Source organism: Xyrauchen texanus, chromosome 39 (genome assembly GCF_025860055.1).
Source record: "Xyrauchen texanus isolate HMW12.3.18 chromosome 39, RBS_HiC_50CHRs, whole genome shotgun sequence".
Lineage (NCBI taxonomy): Eukaryota > Metazoa > Chordata > Actinopteri > Cypriniformes > Catostomidae > Xyrauchen > Xyrauchen texanus.
In genome coordinates, this window is record NC_068314.1 from 25,213,952 (window position 1) to 25,240,840 (window position 26,889).

Sequence of the window (26,889 nt, forward strand, 5' to 3'; positions counted from 1 at the left end):
GAGCTCTTGCAAATTGTAGCCTCTTTTTCCTATTTGTAGTGGAGATGAGTGGTACCCGGTGGGGTCTTCTGCTGTTGTAGCCCATCCGCCTCAAGGTTGTGCGTGTTGTGGCTTCACAAATGCTTTGCTGCATACCTCGGTTGTAACGAGTGGTTATTTCAGGCAAAGTTGCTCTTCTATCAGCTTGAATCAGTCGGCCCATTCTCCTCTGACCTCTAGCATCAACAAGGCATTTTCGCCCACAGGACTGCCTCATACTGGATGTTTTTCCCTTTTCACACCATTCTTTGTAAACCCTAGAAATGGTTGTGCGTGAAAATCCCAGTAACTGAGCAGATTGTGAAATACTCAGACCGGCCCGTCTGGCACCAACAACCATGCCACGCTCAAAATTGCTTAAATCACCTTTCTTTCTTTTTGAACAGGTGTTCCTAATAATCCTTCAGGTGAGTGTATATATATATATATATATAGAAATAATATGTAGTTAGAGGTTTGTGTTTCTTTACATAATAAAGAGCACTCCCAATTATTTCCACACAATAATTTAAGATATTCTTAACTGATTAAAAAAGTGATATCTGAGAAAAAGTGGTATCGGTGCATCCCTAGACAGGACACTACTGCATATTAGATCAGCACTACAGGAGTCAGAAATTAGCTAAGATAGAGTGAAAGAAAGAGAAAGAGACAATTAAATGAATGACAGAGTTGTACATGCACTGTGTGTTCAGTTGGAAAAAAACTCACATATTGACAGCTCCTATAGTATTGATGCTATTTTAACATTAATGCTTCAAGTTCAGGACATTGTGATGTTAAATGTCTGCATCAAAGAGTTCGAACCAATAACCACATTCTAAACGGAGCTGATGCAATTAATTGTAGGCAAATGTGCAGTAATGCACAACTGAATAAATGTAATTATTTGCCACGGAACTGTGACAAAATCAAACAACAATGTGGACTTTGCAGGGTATATCCTGGGTCAAAAATGGTCTCCGGTGGTGGCTGATGAATCCAATAAGCCACATGCAAGAAGTTAGTTTATTACATAACTGCAATACATAACATAATTACTTAAACACTTCATGTTTACATTGGAAATGGTGTTGAGAGGTGCTATCTCTAGAGTATGCATAACAAGTGAAGCCCGATTGTTGCACAAGTGCTCCAGATATTGCCATTCTAAACTCAACTCTAAAAACCCTGCATTTTGCATTCAGCGTTAAATGAATAGCACCCCACTATTTGCAAAACTAGGATCAGGCTCAGAGTTTTAACCCAGTTTCTTTTTTTTTTTTTGCACTTCTGACAAAAATGTCGCTTTAAAATTAATCAAAATTTCTTCATGTAATTTTCATTCAAGTAATTTTTACTGTGAAGTTCACAAACGTTTTTGAGATGAAATTGAAAGATTATCTTCATAAAACCGAAATTTGGAGATATTGTGTGAATAATCAAATGTGATAATTATACCAGATATTTTAGCCTTACAAGTCAATTTAAAATGTTGATTGTATAAGAAGTGGCAACTAAAACTAACAGATATAATATGCTAGATTTGAGTTTAATAATAAATTAGATGGAAAATTTTATAAGACAAAACAACAATACTTTTAAGTCATCTGACATGATACTGTAACATGCAAAATGGCAGCCCCCATGAGGGCACCCCTGCCACAGTTAGAATAAAAAACCTTTTATTAGGTTACTGATATGACAAGAGACTTCATCTTATGTGAGTGGTCATGATTTTATACACAAAAGGAGTAAAATGTTTTTAATAGGACAAAAACTTCTGCACCTCCAATTACTACATTTGAATTTAATAAGTGCTATAATGAACACATGCATATCCAAATATATTAAAATATACTGTGGAGTCCAAAAGTCTGAGACAAATCTGAGACCAGTAATACTGTTATTTAGCTTTTTTCCCCCATTACACCTATATTATCAGCAGAATGATTAGTCAAACAGATTGCCCGAAAATCAGAATCCATTTGTTATGTCCCACTTTTGCTTTAACCCTCTGGGGTCGACGGACGCGCCGGCGCATCCTGCTGGATATTTTCGTCATTACAGCAGAAACAACTTAAAATGTTTGGGTATACAGATAAGTGTAAGACATCAATAGAGACTATAAAGGGTCTACTTTTATTTGTGGACACTCACAATAACAACAAAATCTTGTGCTTTTGTAAAATAAAGAAAATAAAAAGGGTGAGCTTACAGCAGTCTCTATGTTCACGAGCATATTTCAGGAACACGTCACAAAAATGAACTGAAACTCAGTGAATTCTTTTCACTCAAACATGAAACATATGTCTAAAGAAAGCTTAAAATGTCTACTTTTAAATAAAACAATTCAAATTTAAAACAAATATTCTCCTGCAATGCAATCTGTTTGAAACAAAGCGATGTACAGTTTTTACCGGTCCATCTCATTATCTGTAATGTGATTCCACCCACCAGCAGAGCGCGCCATTCATACGCTAATGTGCTGAGACGATAAATGCAAATGTACACGCCCCCGACTGTGAGGTTGTAAGTACTTTTCATTCATTTTTCTGTGCGTTTGCAACGACACACGGAGAAAACTCCAGGATATTATCGAAGATTTAACATTTTCCTCAGAAGAAGAGCGGGACTCAGATGAACATTTGTATTTTGAAGAGAGATTTGATCCAGCTGAGGATACAATTTCAGACAAGTAAGTCTATTCATTTTCATTAGTTGACATGCTATTTTATATAAACATGCACATGTAAATTGTATGCTGTATGATATAAATATGATATGTAATATGATATAAAAATAATATGAATGTTTAGATTATATTTTATCTAGTGTTTAAAATGCCTAATTTTCCTCAACAAAGCTTGTGCTTGCAAATATGTGTTCAGGTGTAAATTAGTAAAATAAACTTTAAATATGCCCATATTAGAAAATCAGCATATTATAATGATTTCAAAAGGATCATGTGACACTGAAGACTGCAGTAATGATGCTGAAAATTCAGCTTTGATCACAAATTGCATTTTACAATATATTCAAATAGAAAACTGTTCTTTTAAATTGTAAAAAGAGTTCAGAATATCAATGTTGTTTCTGTATTTTGGATCATATATATCCAGTCTTGTTGAGCAGAAGAGACTTCTTTTAAACGGTAGTGTAGGTCTAAAATTAACTAAAGTCTTTATATAAAGAAAATATATAGTCAGATTACTTCTTTTAACTTAAAACTTGATTTGGATCATTAAGTCTCCTCACATTCATTCTCTATCTCTCATTGATAGGCCCAGGGGAGGGGTCTTTGTATCCTCAGGTGTAAATGACCTCCATATTCATGATAGTTCACGCCTCCTCGCATATTACCTATCAACACTAAAAGTGTCTTACAAAAGTTCAATTACTATATTGTTTTGCATGAATGAGTGATCAGGATGGTTTTCACATCAATTTGTAGCAAAAACTCTAGGCTACAAGATCCAGTTCTCAAAAGTCTTGTGGACAAATGTTTAGTATGTGTTATATGGCCTTATTTCAGTGACTTCAAATTTTAGTTTTTTCAAAAACCATGCATAAACATTATTTTCTCAAAAATACAAACCTGTACACACATGTTGCTCACGTAGTAGCCCAGTTTGTGCTGAATACAGTGTTATCAGACTTTAGCCATTAATATGTTTTTAAGCAACTGAAAAAAGCACAAATGCCAAGGCATGTCAAAACTTCTCCAGGGCCCAAAATACTCCCCAAGTTTGCAAAAAAAAACAAATAATGATTCATGTTACCCTAAAATGGTGTAAAGAGCATCTTTCTGTGATTCAAATGGAAATACAGAACAAAATTTAGTACAAAAATTTAACATGCTCAATGTCACAAAACACAACATCCTAAAAATGTGTTTACTTCAGTTTTAAATTACAATTTTAATCCCAAATGTTCAAGTGGTCTCACACACTTGGATTATTTTGGACTGAATTACGTTTATCAACATTATTATCCAATCACCAAATACTGCACAGTGTCCAGACTCTCAGTACATTATGTGCAATCCATCACTTGTCAATTATGTTTATTTAGCCAGAGCAGGAGTGATGCTCATGCCAAATGGTGCACTTTAATTTACAGCATCCATTTATTTTCCATAGATTAATGATGCAAACTACAAATTAAAAAGTAGAGGAACCCCATGGACTGTGGCTTTATGGCTTTGAAATTAGTTTAAATACCATGCAGTTTCTTGTTTTACCAACCTTGCAACATCTTACAGTTCAACATAAGAGCAAGAAATACTCATGTTGATAATACCGTCTCACCCATCACCAGAGTGACACTTCAAATGCCTTAAAGAAACAAAACTGCCTTTTTTGTATTGTTTAACCTGAAGCTACACATCAAGTCACACCTTAAGATGATATATGAACTTGCTCCGGACACCTCTCTCTCCAGGAACCGCCTGGAGCTCCAAGCATGAGAACTGCACCATCACCTGTGACAGACAGCAGAGCTTAAATTGCTCAAAATACAACATTTCTACACCGGAGTGGTTTTTACAAGCAGCTCATGTCTGCTGGACTAGTTATAAGTTTGTTTCCCATCAGACTGATAAAAACCTGTGCACACATCCTCCCAGAAATTGTGTAGCTATAGTCAATCAGACTGGAATATGTTGATTTTGAGAAAGCTCTTGCAATGTTTGTGTTCAAGATGCATGTTCTGTAAAAAAAAAAAAAACCTTGATAACCTATTTCTTCACCTTGTACTTCTAGGAGCAACAACTAAACATATTTAGTGTGGGCTGGCATAAATGTAACTTTGATGCAGAAGACAGAAAATTCCACTGGCAAAGTTTTCTATATTGCAATACTATTTCCATACCATTTAAATCACAGGCTGGTCTCAAGAACATTTTTGCAAAATGAAACTGTGTGCCGTTTTACACATTTGGCCACAATTTCCCAGTTAAATTTACAGTGGGGGCTGGCAAAAGCGAGTGCATAGGTGTCGTAATCAGACAAGATCTTTGAGGTGAATATTAGATGGAGGCTTACATGAGCAAAAAAGTACCTTCTAAACCTAAAACTTTCATTTGAACTTAACCAACAGAGACCTTAAAACAAATGAGCGGTAGACACAAAACAGACATCCTTACCCTTAATCAATGCCTAAACCTTACCAATAGTGTCCAAAAACAAAAAGAGAAATGAAAAGCACATTTTCTGAAGCAACTACATCATCTCGTGTCACTTCTCTGACACTTTTGTCTCACGTGTCAGCTGCCGTGCTTGAACAGTCTCGCACTGCGTACTTCAGAGTTCAAAGTACAAAAGTCTACGAGGTAGCTTACCGTGAAAGCGGATCACACTGGAATAAGTGTGCAAATGTAGGTGAGTCTGTAACACAAGCATTAAAATGTATTGTTTTTCAAATGATGCATTATAGTATGCATATTGATATCACAACATAGCAGTGTATCAGTAATAGAGCGTAAAATAAGTATTTATAAAGTCATAATCAACAGTTGTACTCGTGATTTGTGTGAAAGTGAATAAAACGCAAAGTTGTTGTAGTTGTTAGATTCACCAGAAAACTGCGACAATACTTTGTTGGTAGTCAGTTTCCAAAAATGTAATTATACTAAAATTAATTCATTGTGAGGTTGGAAAAAATAAGATACATTTTATTTAGAGTTTATTTATTGCTTTTACTATGAAAAACAATGCATACAATTTTAGCTCTCAAAGACCTGTCACTAACAATAAAATCCATATAGGAACAACTGCCATATTTTGGTATCAATAAATATAGCACATAAAACATTTACATTACTTGCATGCCAGTTTTCTTGACAACTGGCATCAGCTCTTTAATTGAAGCTAACAAAAGGAAAAACTAGAAAAACTGCTATTATTGTGTTTCTTCAGTATACTATTTGATTATCTCGTTAATAACTGAACTGAATGCTAAATTAACATACTTCGTTAATTCAGGGTATAATTTGCATTACTGTCAGTTTATAATTTAAAATGAGGGCAAAAAAGAGAAACATTAAAAAATATCCCTCTGAGCCAGAGTTAAACTAATGCTTATTGGAGTGAAATGCTAATATTTTCTTGCCCTAACATACTGTTTTGCCCCATTGTCAAGTGAAAAAAAAACATTCCATGTTTCAACAAATATGATTGTACAGTTTCAGTCGCATTGGAAGTAATTGCAGTAATTCAGACACCCCCCAGCCCTGGAACTCCTCATTAATATACTAATATTAACTTAAAGCTTATTTAGCAATGACAGCAGTGAGTAGAGCTGGGTTGCTTCTTCTGCTTCACCGTTTCCTGTTCCTAATGTCTCTCTGCAAGCAGACATGACTGCAGGGTAAGAGAAACAGAGGTGCCCTGTTGATATTTCTCTGCGAGAGCAATGGGGCTGTGGTAATGGGTTGTGGTGAGGGTAGACTGTACAGTTCCAGACATCTGAGCAAGAACAGAGGGGAGTCAATATCCCTTATGTGTGTTTAAGATGGTAAAATGGGTCAACACAAAGAAAAACACACTAAAGAGAAGAACTGAGTTGGGGGACTACTGTTTCTAAGGTTGAACATTGTGTGTGCCTAAAGGTCAGACTTCAGAAAGAGTCCATATTTGTGCCACTACCCTGATAGCACACGTACATCTCCCAGACATCTATCAGATGTGTGTGCTTAGATCTGGAAGACGTCTATTTTACGTTGTTTGCTCATCTGCAATACGTCTATTAGACCTCTCAGATGTCTTTTTGACATTGAGTATGTCTTTGAGACGTTTAAGATTTGGAATGATCATAAATCTGATCATTTTAAGATGTTTATTAGATTTGTGATGCGTTCCAGATCAAAAGATCTCAAACAGGCATCTCTGGGATGTATGTGTGCTATCTGAGTAGCAGCACAATAAATGGAAATGCAAAAAAAATTATTGTTTTCAAACAGATTTCCCGAACAATCCACTTCTGCCATTGGCTAGACATAAACAGATAGTCCCACAGAGCTCCGTTTACCCATAACAGTGGGAAGAGCTGGATAAAACATACATTTGTATGCAATTTTCATTTGAACAATCTAATATAATTTCTTAAAATCCCAACATTGATATTTGTGTACGTGTGAAAAGTTCCATTAACCTCTTCAACTTCCATTAACCTCTTCAACTAGACCTGCCACATCTGCATTTATAATCACTTCTGAATTTATGTTGAAAATACATTGATTTCACTATGTTTATGCCTTCCAATCACAGTACAAAAGTGTTTTGCTACACCAAAAATGGAATGTTTCGAAAACAATCTCCATTCCTACAAACTTTGGAATACTCGCAATTAGAAAACTGAAAACAGATTTTGAAATGAAGCAAATTATTAAAATTAAATTGTGTATGTGTGCGGCCTAAGACAGAACGAGCATTTGACCTATGTGAGCCATTGTGCCACAGTGCTTTCCAAATCCAGTCATCAGAGTATACTCCTTCCTGCACAGGAACAAGAGAGGTACAATGATCTGGCTCTAACTCCGCCAGTCTGCTTGGAAACAGAGAAGAGGTTCATAATAGAGCACCACATCTTCTGTCTTAAGATTCACTGTGTGTTATATCAACTTCAACTGTCACAACATCACTGACAGCCGAGTTCTTGTTAAATTTATCCACCTGCTCCTCATCACAATCCTTCATAATGATCTCCCACCTTCTTCAGAGTGTTTCCAGGTGCAACACAAAGTTGTAAGGGAAAGGCCAGAGTTTCGTCATAAACTCTTGTGTGCCATGTAAATCAGACTATTTACTCTTCATGTGTCTTGATCGATCAGATTGATTATGCACATTCCATTTACATTTTGCCACATATATGTGTCTTCTAAAAGGATACAGTTCAAATCTACGATCACTGTGTCACAATGCAATTGCACAAATAACACTGTATGCTAATGTATATCTCGTTTAATTGTAAGCTAATATAAATGTAGATATTTATTTGCAGTTTCCTAAAGTAAACTGAATGAACAGTGAGTGTGCATAAAGTAAAGGTATCAGTAGTACCTGTCTCCAAGTAAAGGTGGCTATATGATTAAATAGATACAAGACCAAATCACAATTCAATTTGCAAATATTCCAATGCTATCATGACTTGTGGTTACATTTTGAATTCTAAATACTCTATCAATGCAAGTCAATTGGAAATTTACAAACTTTACATTTTAAATTTCTTAAAATTATAAATTTCACCATACCACTTAAACTGCATCAGGGTTCTGATATTACTGTCAGGGTTTATTTTGTAATAACAACCGGCTGACTGTACAGTATTCCTTGCATAAACAATACTTTGTATACATATAAAATTAGTTATAATACAATATAATATTAATGCATTATCAACTAACATGAGCCAACAATGAACAATTGAATTTATATAGACTAACATTAACCAAGAATAATAAATGCTGTAAATATATATTGTTAATTGTTGATACCTTCTGCATTCACTACTGTTTTCAAATGGAAGTGTTATCAAGTTTACAATAGAGAGAGTCTGTAATACTTGGGTTTAGAACAAACTCTAGCCAGAATATTTGAGGAATATCAATAGAGTGCTGCTTTGCAAGTTTAAAATAGCCCAGATTTGAAGTAATTAAAGTTTGGATGAAATTGGAGTCAGCATCTTGTCTCTATCTTCTTCCTTAGACAACACAATACCATCCATCGGATCGCATGAATCCAGCGAACACAGAAAAGCGATGCTGCTTACATAAATCATCTCCATCTCACACAGCCTCTCAAAATAACTATTTTTAGCATTTCAGACTGTCTGTAGGCATTTTTCATACTTTTTCATCATCTTCCGTTGTCCTGTAGCCATTTAGTTCTCTGTTCTCTTGCCTGTCCATGGCAACATCAGGCAGGGAGAGCATTCTGCTGCTGCAGGAAATGGCAAATCTGTTCACAGTGCCCTTGAGTGTGCCACATTAACCTTACTTCAAATCTCAGCCACCGACATCAGCTACGGAGAATGGAAATGTGTCGCTTGTGTGGCATGTGCGTATAGGCGTATTAAAGCTTGTAAGCGTGCTTGCCTGTGAAAAAGTGAGGTGAAATGAAATGAAAATTGTGTTTGACTTGGGTTTGCGTGGCGACAATAATGAACATGCAAAAGATTGGCTGTTTTCCTAGGGATCCAGGAGAGGTAATGGTGGTCAAATAATTCCACACGCCATCTGTCTTTTATGTATGAAGTTGTTGTGTGCTGAAAGCATGTCCACCCTTATGCATGCAGGGAATGTTTGCAGTGGAGATAGGTATGGCTTCACAGAATGATACTGCGGAGTAATCAAAATTTCAATGACCACGGTAAAGTTTTCCTGAAGCTCATTTACACGCTAAAGCCAACACAAATGTCAGAGAATTTACCAGTGTCGAAACTTACTTAAGCTGACTGACATGTTATTTGGAAAGTAGTTACCTACAAAGCTTAGGTGATTTTTCATGTCGAGATGATCAAATAGAGGACTAATTAGATGTTAATGCACTACATAAACACAGGCCAAACTAATTTAAGTTGTCAAAACTTTGTTTCCAAATCTTTGACTTGTCTGCCCCTTAAATTTGATTTCTGCAGAGTAAATTCTTCAGATGATCAACTGTCCATTTCAGACATTAATAAGATACAAATTGGTTCAACTCAGTTTGCTTGCATGGTAAACATCCATTTTGTGAGGGATTAATCCAAGAGAGATTGTACTGGCTCCACAAAAGCATATTTCAAACTCACCAGAGAATGCTGAAGTAATTATATAAGAAAAGTTTCCTCGGGGAAGCTGAGAGGCTTTCATTACCCTTCCTGATTCATTGTCCAAGCACAATATCAAACCATGAAGACAAGAGAGTAACGGGTACGCCGACTTCTAGACATGTTCTTCTAGTAGTTTTTATCAACAAATATATATATATATATATATATATATATATATATATATATATATATATATATATATATATATATATATATATATCAATAATAAAAGGGTCGACTTCACATACAAACAACTTCTATTATTGTGTTTGTTCAGTATACTATTTGATTATCTCGTTAATAACTAATAACATGTCCTCTTTTTCAGACCTGAAAAAAAAAGTGTCCCACAACAATTTAAAAATTACCAATAAATGTCCGGGATATGGCTTTGTCTTCATAATGATGTGCTTTTTACAGTAGTACTATCATACATTCTGTGCATATGATATATATATATACACATGTATATGTATATGTATATGTATATACACACACACACACACACACACACACACACACACACACACACATATTTGTATCACAACCTCTGTGTGTTACCGGTAAAGCTGGCACTCGTGTTTCAATTGTAGAAAAGTCTGAAAATAGGATGAACACAAGTGAGGGGAGAAGTCTGTATTCACCTATTATCCATAATAAATATAATGTGAAAAGAATGAAACGTCAGCCCAAGGTGAGTTTGATCTTGACTTTAGGGAAGTAGGCTACACATGGACACAGCAGGAGGACTGAAAAGTGTGAAGTGTAGAACTGTAGAATATAAATATTGTTTTAATGGTATCTGCAATTATATTGACGAATTGTTTTTCTTAGTTGTGAAGGTTAAAATAACCATAAAATATTGATGTTGAGTTTACGGTTACAATTTTAATTCAGATTCTTGAACAGATTCATTCGGACTCGGCATGTTATAAACTCGGTTTTGAGTTGGATTTGGCCCCTTTTGAACTTGATTGTTTAAAGACTCAGACTCAGAGGATTCAACTAAGGTGGACTCGATCCCAACACTACCATCTGAGGCAGACCGGCCATGATTGAGTTGGAGCGAGTGTGTAAATCCAGATGTAGTATCTGACCTCCGGCTAGCTCACTGCTTTATTCCATCCTCTGGAACATTCCACGAGCTGTCAAAATCCATGTCCATGTCAATCAACATCGCCGTCTTGTCCCCTATCTCCCTTCAGTTCCCCGGTAAAAAGCAAAGCTATTGCTCAGATTTAACGGACTCACAGAGCGAAAGATGTTGGTAAAGAGCTGGTCGGAAGAAAATAATGCAGTCTAAAAACAAATCAGGTAATTCACAGTTCAGAAGCACTATGTGCACTAAGATAGACAATAGAGGTCAGGCAGTTACTTCAATCCACGGGACAACATTTTTATAGGTTGTCCACCCTCCTCCAGACCCAATGAGTACACTATAGCATAGAAGACCTTAGTCATAGACCCTGGGACAGCTTTCCCAGTCATCAATCTAAATGTGTTCAAAGAACTATATGTTTTCCTGGGCAATAACGGTAAAAATTACATACTGCTTTTTTGCAGTCAACACTTTAAGGAATGTGGCTATGCAGAACTGGACTTTCAAAAATAAACCTCTTTTAAGAAATTGTCACTGTTGTAAAGAGTAATCACAACTAGCCCCAGTCTCCCGTATATTTAAAACAATCTTGTGACTGCAAATTTCCATACAATAACAGTTGATATTGACTCACCTACATCCATACAGCCGTATATCACTGATCTGCTGTGTTTTTGTTTTTATTGGGAATGTCAGAGGCTCTTTAAAGATCAGAACCACTTGTTGTGGGAGAGATGAAATGGGTTAAAACAGCTAGAGGTCGACCAATTAATCGGCCGATTTTTAAGCATTTTTTACATAATCGGCATCGGCCAATTTCCAAGTATATCAAGCCGATTATTAGGCAGGCGCATCTGTGGGCAGCCTAGTGTTGTTGTGGAACACGTGTTTGACGCACGCTGCCCCTAGATTTTCCAGCAGAGTGAGCAGACCACATCCAGTGCCTATAAGGAAGGAGTTCCTTGGAGAAAACAGTAAGGATTAAATTTGTATAACTTATTTATATTTAATTAAAAACTTTTGATATTTTACTGCCAACTTCGAGAAAAAAAGCGACATGACATTCGGCTACTTTGGATATTGATATCGTAGTTGAAGTTGCATTATCACAGCAGAAGGGTTGCTATCATGTCACAATAAGTAAGCAAGAATTTTGCAATTACAGACAGTGAATCTGAGACTTTTATTTGTTCTGTTTGTGTGTCTTATATTTGAGAGGGTTGTCACTCAATGCAGAGAAATAAGTAATAAAAAAGATACCAACGCGCTATATGCTATTGAAGGACTGGCTTTGGTAAGCTCGGACGTTACCGGTTCTGCTGTCAGTACTGGAGAAATTAAGAAAATACATGTATTATTGCTATAAAGAGAAAGTTATTTTATCTCGCCAGCCATTTCTATGTATAATAATTCTATGAAACCATTTGTCTGTGATGCAATTTAGCGATTCGCAGTCAGAGAGTGAGAGAGAGAGAGAGAGATCTCGCGCACAGCGAGCACAACACAGCCCAGCTAAATGAGTGACAGAACTAAACATTCAAACATAGCCTGGTTTAGATCTGTGATATTAGTCTGATTTTATTTTATATTTCGCCTTCCAAAGATTATAAAAAGAATATTTATACATAAGCCACATTCTGTCTAGCACAACATCCTTCCCTTCACAGCGGTGCACTGACATTTCTCCCTAAAACTCAAACTTAACGTCAGAATCAGCACGATCGGTGATTGTTGTAAAATGCTACTGTTGCTAAACTGCGGGACGCGTTTAATAATAAAATAGCGCAAGAGAGACCGGTCCCAAGGCGGCACACGCTCCGAAACAGACAGCAACGAGACAAGCAAAGTATAGACTACTTTGGGTTTCATGTGCGCATCTAAACGATCATCTATACACAAAAATATGTCAAAACGACCGACTTGGAGATGCACTTAAACACAGTTTATGTCTTAAATGGACGTAGTTATGGAAATAGTTGGGAGAAAATATGCTGCATCTTCAGGAGTCTATTAGATCTGAATTCGGTCTTAAAGGGGAAGCTGTCTAATGAACATGTGACGATTGAGCCATTACTGCCAATCAAACAGCAAAAGGCAAAGAGAAAATCACTTACAGCTCTTGAATGAATAACTTCTGCATTAATAAGCATTAATCTATCTATGATAAACTATGCAGTGTTATTTTACAATTGATTACTAAATTATTAGATTTCTTTTTAGACCACACCTGAACAGTAATGTTAGTAGACCTTCCTGAAATTAAATCACTGTGCCTATATAACGTTTATCTTAAAAAGAACCGTTAAGAATACCGTTAAAGTACCGGATCGATAAGCAGTATCGGTAAGATAGTAATACCATTAAAACCTTAACGATACCCATCCCTAGTTATGCCTGTGCTTCTCTTGGATGCTCTGAATATTGGATTACGTGTCTGGATTGCCCCTTAATTAAAGCTGCATTTGGATCTCAACCTTCGTGTCTTGGAGCAGTTCGTAACACCTGCTTTGTTTATTTAATATATTTGTTATACATTATTTATATAATATGTTTTTACATTATACATTTTTAATTTAAGTGTCAAGTGTTCAATAAATGTATTTGTTGAGAAATTGTGTCTATCTTAAGTAATTATTTGTGTTACATTTTATCTTTCAAATAAAAGGTTCAAATAAAAGGTTAAAAACAAGCACATATCGGCCAAATATCGGCCAAAATAAATCGGCTGCATTAATCGGCCATCGGCCGACCCGGATTTCAAAAGATCGGCATCGGCCTGAAAAAACCAATATCGGTCGACCTCTAAAAACAGCTTCATGAGTGCAAAGAGATTGCAATGTAGAGCAGCAACTACATGCAGTATGGAGAGCGATGACAAGTGTTGGGTCAGAAATGAATGGCCTCAACAAAGCATCTCCCTCTCTCAACACTTCCTATAGGTCTCATCTCTTCAGTCGACACACTACACATTTTTTACACCTCTCTTCACATCGGTTACACCTCATCTCTACTTACTAGGAAGCAATGACGTTCTGTCCTGCAACACTAGAGAAAGCACCTGATTTTCAAAGAAGGATTTACATTTACCTTATTTAGCAGCTGGCAGAAAGAAAACTGAACTCTGTTGAACAAATGCAGTGTGGAAAGGGAACAAAAAACAAGCCGTCTTTCATCATCTAAATTTGGCACTCAATGGACCCTGGAATATCTCTAATAAAACATCCAATTTAGAGCCCACATCACCAAAATAATGGTGTCGCACCTTCTGCTTGTTGAACGGCGGCAGCACTGTGAGGTCTGGAGGCGTGAGGTATGGTAATGTGCCATGTGTAATATCAACGCAGCCGAGCCGTCAGCAAACCGAAATTACATCTTGATTTGTGTGCTCTCTCAAAAGCACCTCGTATTCCCTTTGTGTGTATTTGTACAATCATTTGAAAGACATTTTAACAACCACTGCACAAATCATTTCTCCAATTACAATCCTTTACGATCCATAAATGTGGAGCTTTCCGCATTACGAGAACACCTTTTAGGCCATTTTATGAGAGCCCAAATTCTATTCATTTATTGAGTGATCATAGTTTTGGATAAATGGTGCAAAACATATGATGTGATATATACGCTGGCGGCCAAAAGTTTGGAATAATGTACATATTAATGGAAATAAACTTTTATTCACCAAAGTGGCATTCAACTTATCACAATGTGAAAAATTACAATTACAATTAGATTACAAATACTACTTCAAAGAGTTCTCATCAAAAATCCTTCACATGCTTTGCAGATCCTTGGCATTCTAGCTGTCAGTTTGTCCAGATACACGCATCCTGTAGTACTTGCCATAGACGTGGCTGTCTTGTCAGGCACTTCCCTCGCAACTTACAGTTTAGCTGATCCCACAACATTTTGTGACTAATCAAAGTGGCATTCAACTGATCACAAAGTATAAAGTACCAATTTCCTTCCAAAACAGCCAAATTTGTACAGTATGCATGCATGTACATACACACACACACACACACGCACACGCACATACGATACACAGCATCCGGCAGATGTCCTGGTGTGCCCATCTAGTGGAGTTGCTGTTATTGGAAATGTAACATGTAAGTACTGGGCGTCATTAGCTCAGGTCTTTTTTTTCCTTTTTTTTTTTTTTTTTTGTTTTTTATAAGGAAAGAATCTCCAAATCTCTTTTATCTCAGATCAGAGAAAGCAACACAACCAGCAGACCAACAGCTCTGTGCCAGAGATACCTATCAAAGGCAGTCTTAAAAAATTTATGACAGTATGAGAAAATTTGAAATAAAAAAGCCTTCATACATAATAAAAAGAAAATAAAACCATCATAAATACGTCAATTTCAACAAGATCTAAGTCTGTTTCACAGATAACATTTAACACAAGAAAGGAAAACGAAAGCTGAGTAAACAACAGTGGTGGAGGTTATTGTGGCGACTGTATATGGCGACGACATCGCTAATTAAGGTGTCCTAAGAAATAACATTTCTCACTCTGAGTCAAGCTCAAAGACAGCAAACAAAAAAAGAAAAAAGAATTGTTGGGTAGCCTGTGTTTGTGTGTGTTAGCCAATCAAAAGGCACTTGAAGGCACCTCTCTGCCTGTCAATAATTTTGCATGTTCGGGTTTGATGACATGTTTTTGGAAGGCGGGTATTTTGAAGAGGGGGCGTGAGGTTGAAGGAATTCTTTGTGTTTTGTTTTTCAGAAATCAAACCACTTTATTTCCGAAAGTATGTTAGTTCCACACCTAAGAGAGCATCCAGCCACTGAACACTATGATTCAAATTGTATTGTTGAAAATCAAGTTATCGTTACCACTGAGTCACTATGAATGAAGCGCAACACGGCGTGGTTTTGAACATGTTTGAAACTTACTGGGAATGTTCTAGATACATACATCACTTCCCAAACCAACTAATATTCTTGAATTGTTTATCACAATGCTCTGTTTATAAGTAAAACACTGATTATATATAGTTCTTTCATTTGATCCTGAAGGCAAAATTACGCCTGCACAGAATTAATATTCCTCAGTTCCTCCCCCTACTCAACACATGCAGTGAGAGAGGAGGTTTTCGGAATGAGGGAGGACTCAAAAGATGCCGCATATGAAACAGAGTGGAGGGTCGGTAGAGAGACATATGGTGCAATGCCACTGATGAAGATCCTGGGGAAGTGAGGTGTGAAAGCATATATGCTGCCGATTTCACAACAACTGGATTAAGGAGATGGTAGCAAGGACCTCTCACTAGATACTTATTCCATAAACCTGTCTCAAGGGCAAACTCAGCTGTGAGTCTTTTGATACACATATCAGGCTTCTACCTTCTGATACGCTTAAGATTGTGGTATTAGTGTTCTAAGTCTCAGCCTTAGACAGCATGCCCACAGATCATTCACTGCCTGTCTAATGCAAATGCAAACAAAAATGGCAAGAGCTGGCTGAAATAGTGAGTTCCAATTGAATTTAGCTGGCTTTTACACAATTTACAGGACACAGGGTACACAGGTTTTCATTAATCTGCCAGGAAACATGTTGTGTTTTAAGGATGTCAAATAAAAATGTGAATATTCATAGAATTTGAGATAAAAATGCACACTCGAATGCTTAAACTGTGCATTAAAATTTTGGATGAGTGCCAAGCACTGATAATGACTTATGACTTTTAGACTGATTGAGAATTGCACTTAAAAAATATAGACAATAACAAAACGTATGTGTCTCGAGATGTGTTTTTAAAGGTTGATATTCTTTTTAACTTGACACAGCATATTTGTGTTCCTACACAACTGAATTGAAAAAGGCATGTCGTGCTGTTCCATTCTGTTGTGCTCGGTCTAGTGTCCTGTTTGAACAGCTCTTATTGCAGCACTGTGCTCAGATTTATTTTGTTACCACAATTACATTATCAGAGCCGAAAAATGCCACTTCACATGATCTGGTCAGGAAAATGAAGTGAAAATCAGTGACCACAATATTTTCACATTGGCGGGTGGAGGAGGGGAAGGGTCTGAAATAACAAGTCCAAAAAACGTCACTGCATTCTGGAAATAAGCCCCCCAAAAAAGGCAACCAACAACATGAAAAAACACATATTTACAAGCAGTTGGTCAACTGTATAACTTCACAATTGTGGTTGGTCAGACTGCCTCTTCTTCTCCAAGTTATTTTCCAGAATAATGTGCTATGTGAACCAGACTTTCACACCAATAGTCGAAAGTATTTCTATTCAAGGCGTCAATGTTCTAGTTCTCCAATCTCAAGAGAAAACATTCTCAAAAAAAAAAAAAAAAGAAATCTGCACAGTGCCCTTGTGTCAATTCACTATCAATGGTTTAAGCCCAGTTCTGTGAAACTCCTTGAAACTCCATTAACAATAAAGTTCACAGCTTGCTCTCCAGCACGTTGAGGAAAATTTCACAGAATGTGAAAAGATGGAAACCTCAAGTCTATGTAATGGTGTGATGAAAGAAAATGGGGCACGGGTGCAGTGTCCTTGAAATGCATTGAGCCTCATTTTTCAAAAACCATCACCATGTTAATTATTTGCAACAATGATTAAAGTAATCATTGTGATTAATAATGATCTCAATTCAGAAGATATGAAAACATGGAAAGGAAATATAATCAGCTGCTAAATAAGAATAGAGAGTCCATTACTCTCACCTCAACGAAATGAATACCTTTTCAAATGTGGCAAAAGTAACTTTTACCACCTTTATTACATTTTCCTATTAGCCCACTATCAAACCCTTTTCTCAAAGTTGTCTTCATTTGTCGAGCCATACCATTTAAACTTGTCGAGCCAATTGAGTCAAACCCCTGTGTTATGCCATACTTCTGCCGTTTTCATCTCAGGGTTGTTGAATGTCAGAGTAATTCTGCGTACTGCTGTAGGTTGACATATGAAACTCTCTGCCTCTAATAAGGACACATGAGATTTGACTTCCATGCATAAACCATTGCTGTTTACTTTGAATATTCATACCTGTCTGAAATGTATTAATACAGACCTCTCCTGTTAATTGTAAGTCTTACTTTCTCTGTCATTTAAAATAGCTCATATTCCTAAATTAATAAGTGAGAGAAAAATGAAGGAATAAGTTAGTGAGATGGCAATACAAGCAATGACAGCAACAGTAAGTTATGGAAAAAAAACACCTGCAGGGCTTAAAAGGATAGATCACCCAAAAATGAAAATTCTTTCTCTGATTTACTCACCCTACTGGTATCCCAGCTGTGTATAACTCTCTTTCCTCTGCAGAACACAAATGAAGATTTTTAAAAGAATATCTCAGCTCTGTAGGTCCTCACTATGCAAGTGAATGATTGCCAAATATTGAAGCTCCAAAATCCACATTAAGGGAGCATAAAAGTAATCCATATGACTCCAGTGGTTAAATCCATGTGTTCAGACACAATATGATAGCTGTGGGTGATTGAAATTTGTTATCATAAATTCTCCTCCCTGCCCGGTAGGGGGCGATATGCATGAAGAATTTGAATCACCAAAAACAGAAGAGTAGTAGAGATTGACTGAACAGGGAGAAAAAAATTTTAAAAAGTTATCTGTTTCCTCGCCCACACCTATCATATCACTTCTGGAGATATGGATTTAACCACCAGAGTCATCTGGTGAACTTATGTTAACCTTATGTGGATTTTGGAGATTCAAAATGTGTACACCCATTCTCGTGCATTGTATGGAACTACAGAGCTGAGAAATTCTTCTGCAAAATTTTCACCGTGGGATGGCATGAAGGTATGTGATAAGATCATTTTCATAATTTGGTAGAACTACTCAATTAATTTTGGCCAGATTTTGGAATATGTTTGTCTGAATATGGGGAATGATTCTAGTGTCTGGACAAGGAGAAAGAAAGAAATACGTTTTAAGAAATATTTTGCCATCTATGCCTCTCATTCCACAGTCCTGGTAGGCCTGAATAATGCAGACTGTGAGAAAACCATTCTAGGGGACAAAACCATCAACATTTACCCAGCAGATGCATTTGTCAACAGGAGCTGCAGGAGGAACAAAGCAAGCCAAAATAATTTGGGTCTTTCATTGGCTGAGGAACATCGGATCATGGCTGTTTGTGAGTACTAGGATGGACTGAAGTCGGTGTCCTAAGAATAATAGTAATATTGGAACTCAAAATTCAAAATGCTTCAAGATGCTTTTTTAACCCATGAAAGGGCCCTTTTGGAGTTAAATACACTTTTGATGATAGGTGTTGAAATCACACCGTTTTTAAAAACAACCCGCTAAAAATAAGGAACCTTCTCCAATTTCTCAAAACTTTAATCTTGGACAAATCTCTTAAAGGGATAGTTCACCCAAAAGGACATTTTCAGTCATCAAATGAGCTTTTGGTGTGCTGTCCCTTTAAACAGGACAAGAGCACAACACAGATTGCCTGAGAGACTCTTTCTATGGATGAGCTACGCATCTGCTCATCCATTGATTTATTGCGCCATCTCAGTTTGGTGGCAAAAAGTTCCCACCTTATCGTCAAATCAAAAGTCAGCGGCAGTCTATTTTGTCTCTACGGTGTGCCCCCACTCTCACTCCATCTTTCCCTCCCTCTATCTTTCTCGGCCTCTTTCAAACTCACTTTATCTTTCGTCTTCTCTCTCATTATTCCTTTTCTGTGTGTATGTGTTACTGTGCATTTGTGTGTGTTTTGGCAGCAAGCAGAGCTGCATAATCGAGTGGCAGTTGGTGACTGATGTAGGCAGCATCAGACTTGCCCCTTTGACAGTCAGATTACTTAACGACATGGGGGGGTTGTTTAAAATGGGCAGCCCCCCTGCCTCCGTGACAAACACAGGACCCACTTTAGGGACAGGTGTGGGATCATTAGCGCCACAGCCTGCAGTCAGTCAACATATAAAGTGAGAGCGTCAACAGAGGAAACTCACTCTTTCGAGGACAGTAACTTCTTTTTTTTTTATCCTTTCTTTCCTTATTCCCTCTAAATGTGCATAACAGCATTTCATCATCCTTCCTATAGAATAAAAATAGACTTTGTATAAGAAACTTTTCCTTCTTCCTTAGGGCTTTGCAGAAACAATCATCTATATTTTGTAATTGCTTTTTTTTTTTTTTAACAACTTTGCATCAATACTAGATTAGTGGTACTCAACAAGCGGTGCCACATACCGTATGCAGCACTTGAACCATTTTTCTGTAGCCCACATGATGTTGTCATTGTAAAAACATGTTACCATGATGCACTAAAATAGCACATTTAGCACAAACTTATCTAATCCACTGGCATGCAAAGTTGCCAAGCTGGTGCAAACTTAACTAAATCTATACTTCACAAAGTGACATTTTCCAAGACCATGTCATGTTATTTTTTAGATAAAGTCTATAAAATAGCAGGTGCATTTATTCATAAAATGAGGCATGTAGTTGTTGATAACACATTTTAATCTCAACTTTGCTGTGAGTGTACAGGAGCCTTAATTTATATACACTCACTGGCCACTTTATTAGGTACACCTAATAATTCTGCATGTGATTATCTAATCAGTCAATCATGTGGCAGCAGTGTAATGTATAAAATCATGCAGATATGGGTCAGCAGCTTCAGTTAATGGAACCATCAACCATCAGAATGGGGCAAAAATGTGATCTCAGTGATTTAGACTGTGGCATGATTGATGGGGCCAGACAAGCTGGTTTGACTATTTTTGTAACTGCTGATCTCCTGGGATTTCCACGCACAATAGTTGAGTTTATAGAGAATGGTGTGAAAAACAAAAAACAACCAGTGAGCACCAGTTCTGCAGTGGGTCTACCATTTGTGTACCTCAGACCAGGCAATGTTTTTCCAATCATCTACTGTCCAGTTTTGGTAAGCCTGTACCCACTGCAGTCTCAGTTTCCTGTTCTAAGCTGCCAGTATTGGTTCCCGGAGGTATCTTCTGGTGCTGTAGTCCATCCGCCACAATGTCCATGTGTTGTATATTCAAAAATTATTTTCTGCATAGCACTAATCTAATGGGTTACTGTCACCTTCCTGCCAGCTTGAACCAGTCTAGCCATTCTCCTCTGATCTCTGTCATTAACAAGCCATTTCACCCATAAAACTGCCACTTGGATTTTTTTTTTTTGCATAATTCTCTTTACACTCTAGAGACTGGTGTGTGTGAAAATGCCAGTAGATCAGCAGTTACAGAAATACACAAACCAGCCCGTTTGGCACCAACAATCATACCACGAATCACAGAGATCACATTTTTCGCCCATTCTGATGGTTGATGGTTCCATTAACTGAAGCTCCTGACCTATATCTGCATGATTTTATACATTGCACTGCTTCCACATGATTGGCTAATTAGAGAATCTATGAATAAGTAGGTGTACTTAATAAAGTGGCCGGTGATTGTACATGTATATGTATACACACACACAGTGGCGGCCAAAAGTTTGGAATAATATACATATTTTGCTCTTATGGAAAGAAATTGGTACCTTTGAAAAAAATTTGAAAAAACTACTTCAAAGAGTTCTCATCAAAAAATCCTCCATGTGCAGCAATGACAGTTTAGCACATCCTTGGGATTCTAGCTGTCAGTTTGTCCAGATACTCAAGTGACATTTCACCCCACGCTTCCTGTAGCACTTGCCATACATGTGGCTGCCTTGTCGGGCACTTCTCACACAACTTAAACACAACATAATTCCCATATTTTTTCTATTATTTTATAGTTGTGATGAATTTATAATTCTAAAATGTAAAAAAAAAATAAATAAAGAATGAGTAAGTGACCCTAAACTTTTGAATGGTATTGTGTGTGTGTGTGTATATATATGTATGTAGATATATATATATATATATATATATATATATATATATATATGTGCATACATATATATATGTATATATATATATACATGCCTGCAGTGCCCCTTGAACTTTTCGACCTTTTGCCACATTTCAGGTTTCAAACATAAAGATATAAAACCATATTTTTTGTGAAGAATCAACAACAAGTGGGACACAATCATGAAGTGGAACGAAATTTATTGGATATTTCAAACTTACACAAAAGCTCTCCATCCAACCTCACCAACCTCACTGAGCTCGAGCTGTTTTGCAAGGAGGAATGGGCAAAAATTTCAGTCTCTCGATGTGCAAAACTGATAGAGACATACCCCAAGCTTACTTACAGCTGTAATCGCAGCAAAAGGTGGCTTACAAAGTATTAACTTAAGGGGCTGAATAATTTTGCACTCAATTTTTCAGTTTTTTATTTGTTAAAAAAGTTTGAAATATCCAATAAATTTCGCTCCACTTCATGATTGTGTCCCACATGTTGTTGATTCTTCACAATGGTATTGTGTGTATATGTATATATATATATATATATATATATATATATATATATATATATATATATATATACACACACATACACACACACACACAGAAATGCACAGAAATGCATCTTAAAAAATGTCATATTCCATAATTTAATAAAAAAGTGGAACATTCATATATTCTAGATTCATTTCAAATAAAGTGAAATATTTAGAGTCTTTTTTTTTTTTTTGTAATCTTGATGATTACGGCTTACAGCTCATGAAAATCAAAAATCCAGTGTCTCAAAATATTAAAATAAAGAATATATCATACAGAAATATCAATCTTCTGAAAAGTATGAAAATGTATGCACTAAATACTTGGTCGGGCTCCTTTTGCACGAATGAATGCATCAATGTGGCGTGGCATGTAGGCAATCAGCCTGTGGCACAGGTGGGGTGTTATGGAAGTCCAGGTTGCTTTGGTAGCGGCCTTCAGCTCGTTTGTATTGTTGGGTCTGGTGTCTCTCATTTTCCTCTTGACAATACCCCATAGATTCTCTATGGGGGTTCAGGTCAGGCGAGTTGGCTGGCCAATCAAGCACAGTAATCCCATGGTCAGCAAACCAGTTACTAGTAGTTTTGGCACTGTGGGCAAGTGCCAAGTCTTGCTGTAAAAGGAAATCAGCATCTCCAAAAAGCTTGTCAGCGATAGAAGCATGAAGTGCTCTAAAATCTCCTGGTAGACGGCTGCATTGACTCTCGACTTGAGAAAACACAGTGCACTAAAATCAGCAGATGACATGGCTCCCCAAATCATCACTGACTGTGGAAACTTCACACTGGACTTCAAGCAACTTGGATTCTGTGCCTCTCCATTCTTCCTCCAGACTCTGGGACCTTGATTTCCAAATGAAATGCAAAATTTGCTTTCATCTGAAAAGAGGACTTTGGACCATTGAGCAATAATTATTTGCAGTAATTAATGCAAAAGGAGCCCCGACCAAGTATTCAGTGCATAAATTAACATACTTTTCAGAAGGTCGACGTTTCTGTATTATAAATTCTTTATTCTACTATTTTGAGATACTGGATTTTTGATTTCCATGAGCTGTAAGGCTCGAAAGGATTCTAATGCTTGAAATATTTCAATTTATGTGTAATGAATCTAGAATATATGAAAAAAAAATGTTTTTGAGATGCACATTTAAATGTAAAAATAAAACCATAAAAAATAGTGCAGCCCTAAAAGCAAAAAGGGATCTTGCTTTACAACCCCCAAAATTAGATCCTTGTCAAAGCCTCTACAAGGTACCCTATTTGTCAAATGCAGTGAAGCAGTTTCAATCACAATGTATTAAATTGCCATATATATTGTTTCTAAAAAAGACCAGTGGACAGTCCATGTGTTTAACACATTAGAGCCTAGCTAGTAGGTTCAAGTGTCGACTAATCTATCACCCAACTGGTGCAGAAAAACTACGGTCCACTAAAGACGTATAAGGACATTGCATGGCTCTATACTTGACTGTATGCATGCATTAACAATTGGTGTGCATGAAACCGCAAAACCCATTAATTAGAAAGTGGTGTCAACACATGTTCAGGTCATACAGAGCATCTTACTTTGCCGTTTTGCAACAAAACTCTTAAAAAAATATATATGTATAAATCACCATCTTTTAAATTATCTTTGCACAGTAGACAGCAGTGCTGAGATTGAGCTGTCAGCTGAAATGCTACATGGGTAAGTGAGCCTAACTGTGGGGCGGCAACTCTGCACTAGGGAGAACAGCTCACTGCACTATCGCAGTCACAGAAATCCTTCACGTCTCGCTTGATTGCCTTGTACATGTCGCCCAGCTCGGGCCATACTCCAGCCCACTGGGACCAGGCTGAAACACTGAATATGCTGGACTGGAAATGCCATATTGGAGTACGTTTTCAAATAGAGTTGGAAAAAAGGCACTGTCATTGACTCACCCTCACGGCTGACCTGAGAAAGCACTATGATTATAGTATCTAATTCATATGAACCACAAAACATGAAAGAAAATATTTCACCATACACATACAGCAAGACCAGAAGAGAGGAACATGGCAAGATAAAGCCCACTGTTTACAGTGAGATAAGCAGGAGATTAGAGCTGTAAAATGCAGCAGAGTCTCTGGAAAGCATCCAACATCTCTCAAACATGACATTTAATGAGGGTTGAAGGGCCAGCACTTCTCAGATTAAGCTCAGACTGCACCAGCACTGATGGGTACAGCTAAGTGCACACACCTGTGAATGAGTTTCTATGATTTTTCATCACCTTGATCAGTTAGGGGATAGGTATGCGTGGTATACTGGTACTAATTAAATATTGCATAACCAAAAAATTGGAAACAGGACAATATCATATTGTTGTTCATTTCGGTACCATATCAAAGTATGCTGCCTTCAGCTAAATGTAATATAATGTGAGGGTTTTGAGATAAAATCAAAGACCATTTGAAAATAATAATAAAAAAGTCTCGATATGGCCAAGTGTGATCATTGAACAGCAGAAGGATGTCATTTAATTAATATACAGTCACATGCATGCCACAGAACAAATAAGAGGCTCCGTCCTACTCTGTAGTCTCCTTTACACACACACACACACACACACACACACACACACACACACACACACACACACACACACACACACACACACACACACACACACACACACAAGCAGGTGTATCGATACTGAGGTACCAGGGCTGGGTACAAAAGCAGGGTATCGCACCAAAATTTTGCAGTGCTGCTCTCGCACGCAATTATTAGAGTTTAATGTGATCTCATGTTACGTTAAATGAGATTAAACAACAGATTTTTGTCGATAACATCTATTAATTGTTTCAGCCCTACAAGGGATATCGACATGGTGTTTCAGAATGCTCATGTACCCTGAAATTACTGAAAAGCGGCATCCCCATCAGATACAGTGTGTTGCGCGAGAAACCTCAGAGACACAGGTTATGGTCCCATGGAAACCAAAAATGAATTGAATTATTTTACATAAACAAAGGTGAATGATATTCCAAGGTTGTATTATCACTTTAAACAATTAATCTTTCACTCCACTGATGGTTAAGGTTTAGAATTAGGGAATTGGGGTAGTAAAATTATTGTTCACTATAATACATCATATCCAACTAAAAACACAACTCGCACTTGGTGCCACCTCGTGGGCATGATTAAGTATCAAACTATGCATTACTATGGCTTGCAAGCAAGTTTTACTCTACACAAGAGCAATATCTTCAGATAATATACTTTATTAACATATGGATTGAACCCATTACAACCATGATAAAATCAAAAACATGCAATGTAATTTGAGTTGGCAACCTTCTTCTGTCTCACTGGCTACTTCTGCCCCTCATGGCCCTGCTCTTTGCATTTGAGAAAAGATCTCTGCATATAAGCACCAAACCAGTTAACAAATAAACATAACACAATTAGGATGTTATCACTGAAGTGTTATTCGTGTAATCACATTATTGCCTCTCACTCAAAAAGCTATTAAAATGACCTCAAAAAATGGCACTGTGTTGTCAGCAAATTATCCATCATTTGTTAAGCAGTTAATAGCGAGCTGCTTAGAATTATGAAAATGGCACTTACTGAGTCTCTTAGCAGCCTCCAGAGCTTCAGATGCAGTATCAGCCACGAAGAACCGCTGCACGGTCACGCCACTGTCCTGCATAAGCTTTTTGCTCTGGTACTCCTGCAGGTTCAGCCATCTTCTAGGACTCACCCGTGATAACTAAAACATACATAGACGGGTCTTACTAAATATATCATGCCTTTTTCAGTTTGATAAGGTGATTTTCATAGTAACTTTGTAAAATATTTTAAACATTCCATCCATATATATGTGTGTGTATATACACTCACCTAAAGGACTATTAGGAACACCATACTAATACTGTGTTTGACCCACTTTCGCCTTCAGAACTGCCTTAATTCTAGGTGGCATTAATTCAACAAGGTGCTGAAAGCATTCTTTAGAAATGTTGGCCCATATTGATAGGATAGCATCTTGCAGTTAATGGAGATTTGAGGGATGCACATCCAGGGCACGAAGCTCCTGTTCCACCACATCCCAAAGATGCTCTATTGGGTTGAGATCTGGTGACTGTGGGGGCCATTTTAGTACAGTGAACTCATTGTCATGTTCAAGAAACCAATTTGAAATGATTCGAGCTTTGTGACATGGTGCATTATCCTGCTGGAAGTAGCCATCAGAGGATGGGTACATGGTGGCCATAAAGGGATGGACATGGTCAGAAACAATGCTCAGGTAGGCCGTGGCATTTAAACGATGCCCAATTGGCACTAAGGGGCCTAAAGTGTGCCAAGAAAACATCCCCCACACCATTAAACCACCACCACCAGCCTGCACAGTGGTAACAAGTCCATGTTCTCATTCTGTTTACGCCAAATTCTGACTCGACCATCTGAATGTCTCAACAGAAATCGAGACTCATCAGACCAGGCAACATATTTCCAGTCTTCAACTGTCCAATTTTGGTGAGCTCTTGCAAATTGTAGCCTCTTTTTCCTATTTGTAGTGGAGATGAG

The 26,889-nt window shown here is 37.2% G+C and overlaps 1 protein-coding gene across 2 annotated transcripts in view; it reads right to left on the reverse strand.

The window, feature by feature from the left end:
- Positions 1-26,889, reverse strand: part of LOC127633039 (succinate--CoA ligase [GDP-forming] subunit beta, mitochondrial-like) — a 161,020-nt gene that overhangs the window by 103,407 nt on the left and 30,724 nt on the right. For both annotated transcript variants that reach the window (XM_052111902.1, XM_052111903.1), the window contains exon 3: positions 25,930-26,071. In XM_052111902.1, the coding sequence (XP_051967862.1) occupies positions 25,930-26,071 (142 nt within the window). The remainder of the gene's footprint in view (positions 1-25,929; positions 26,072-26,889) is intronic.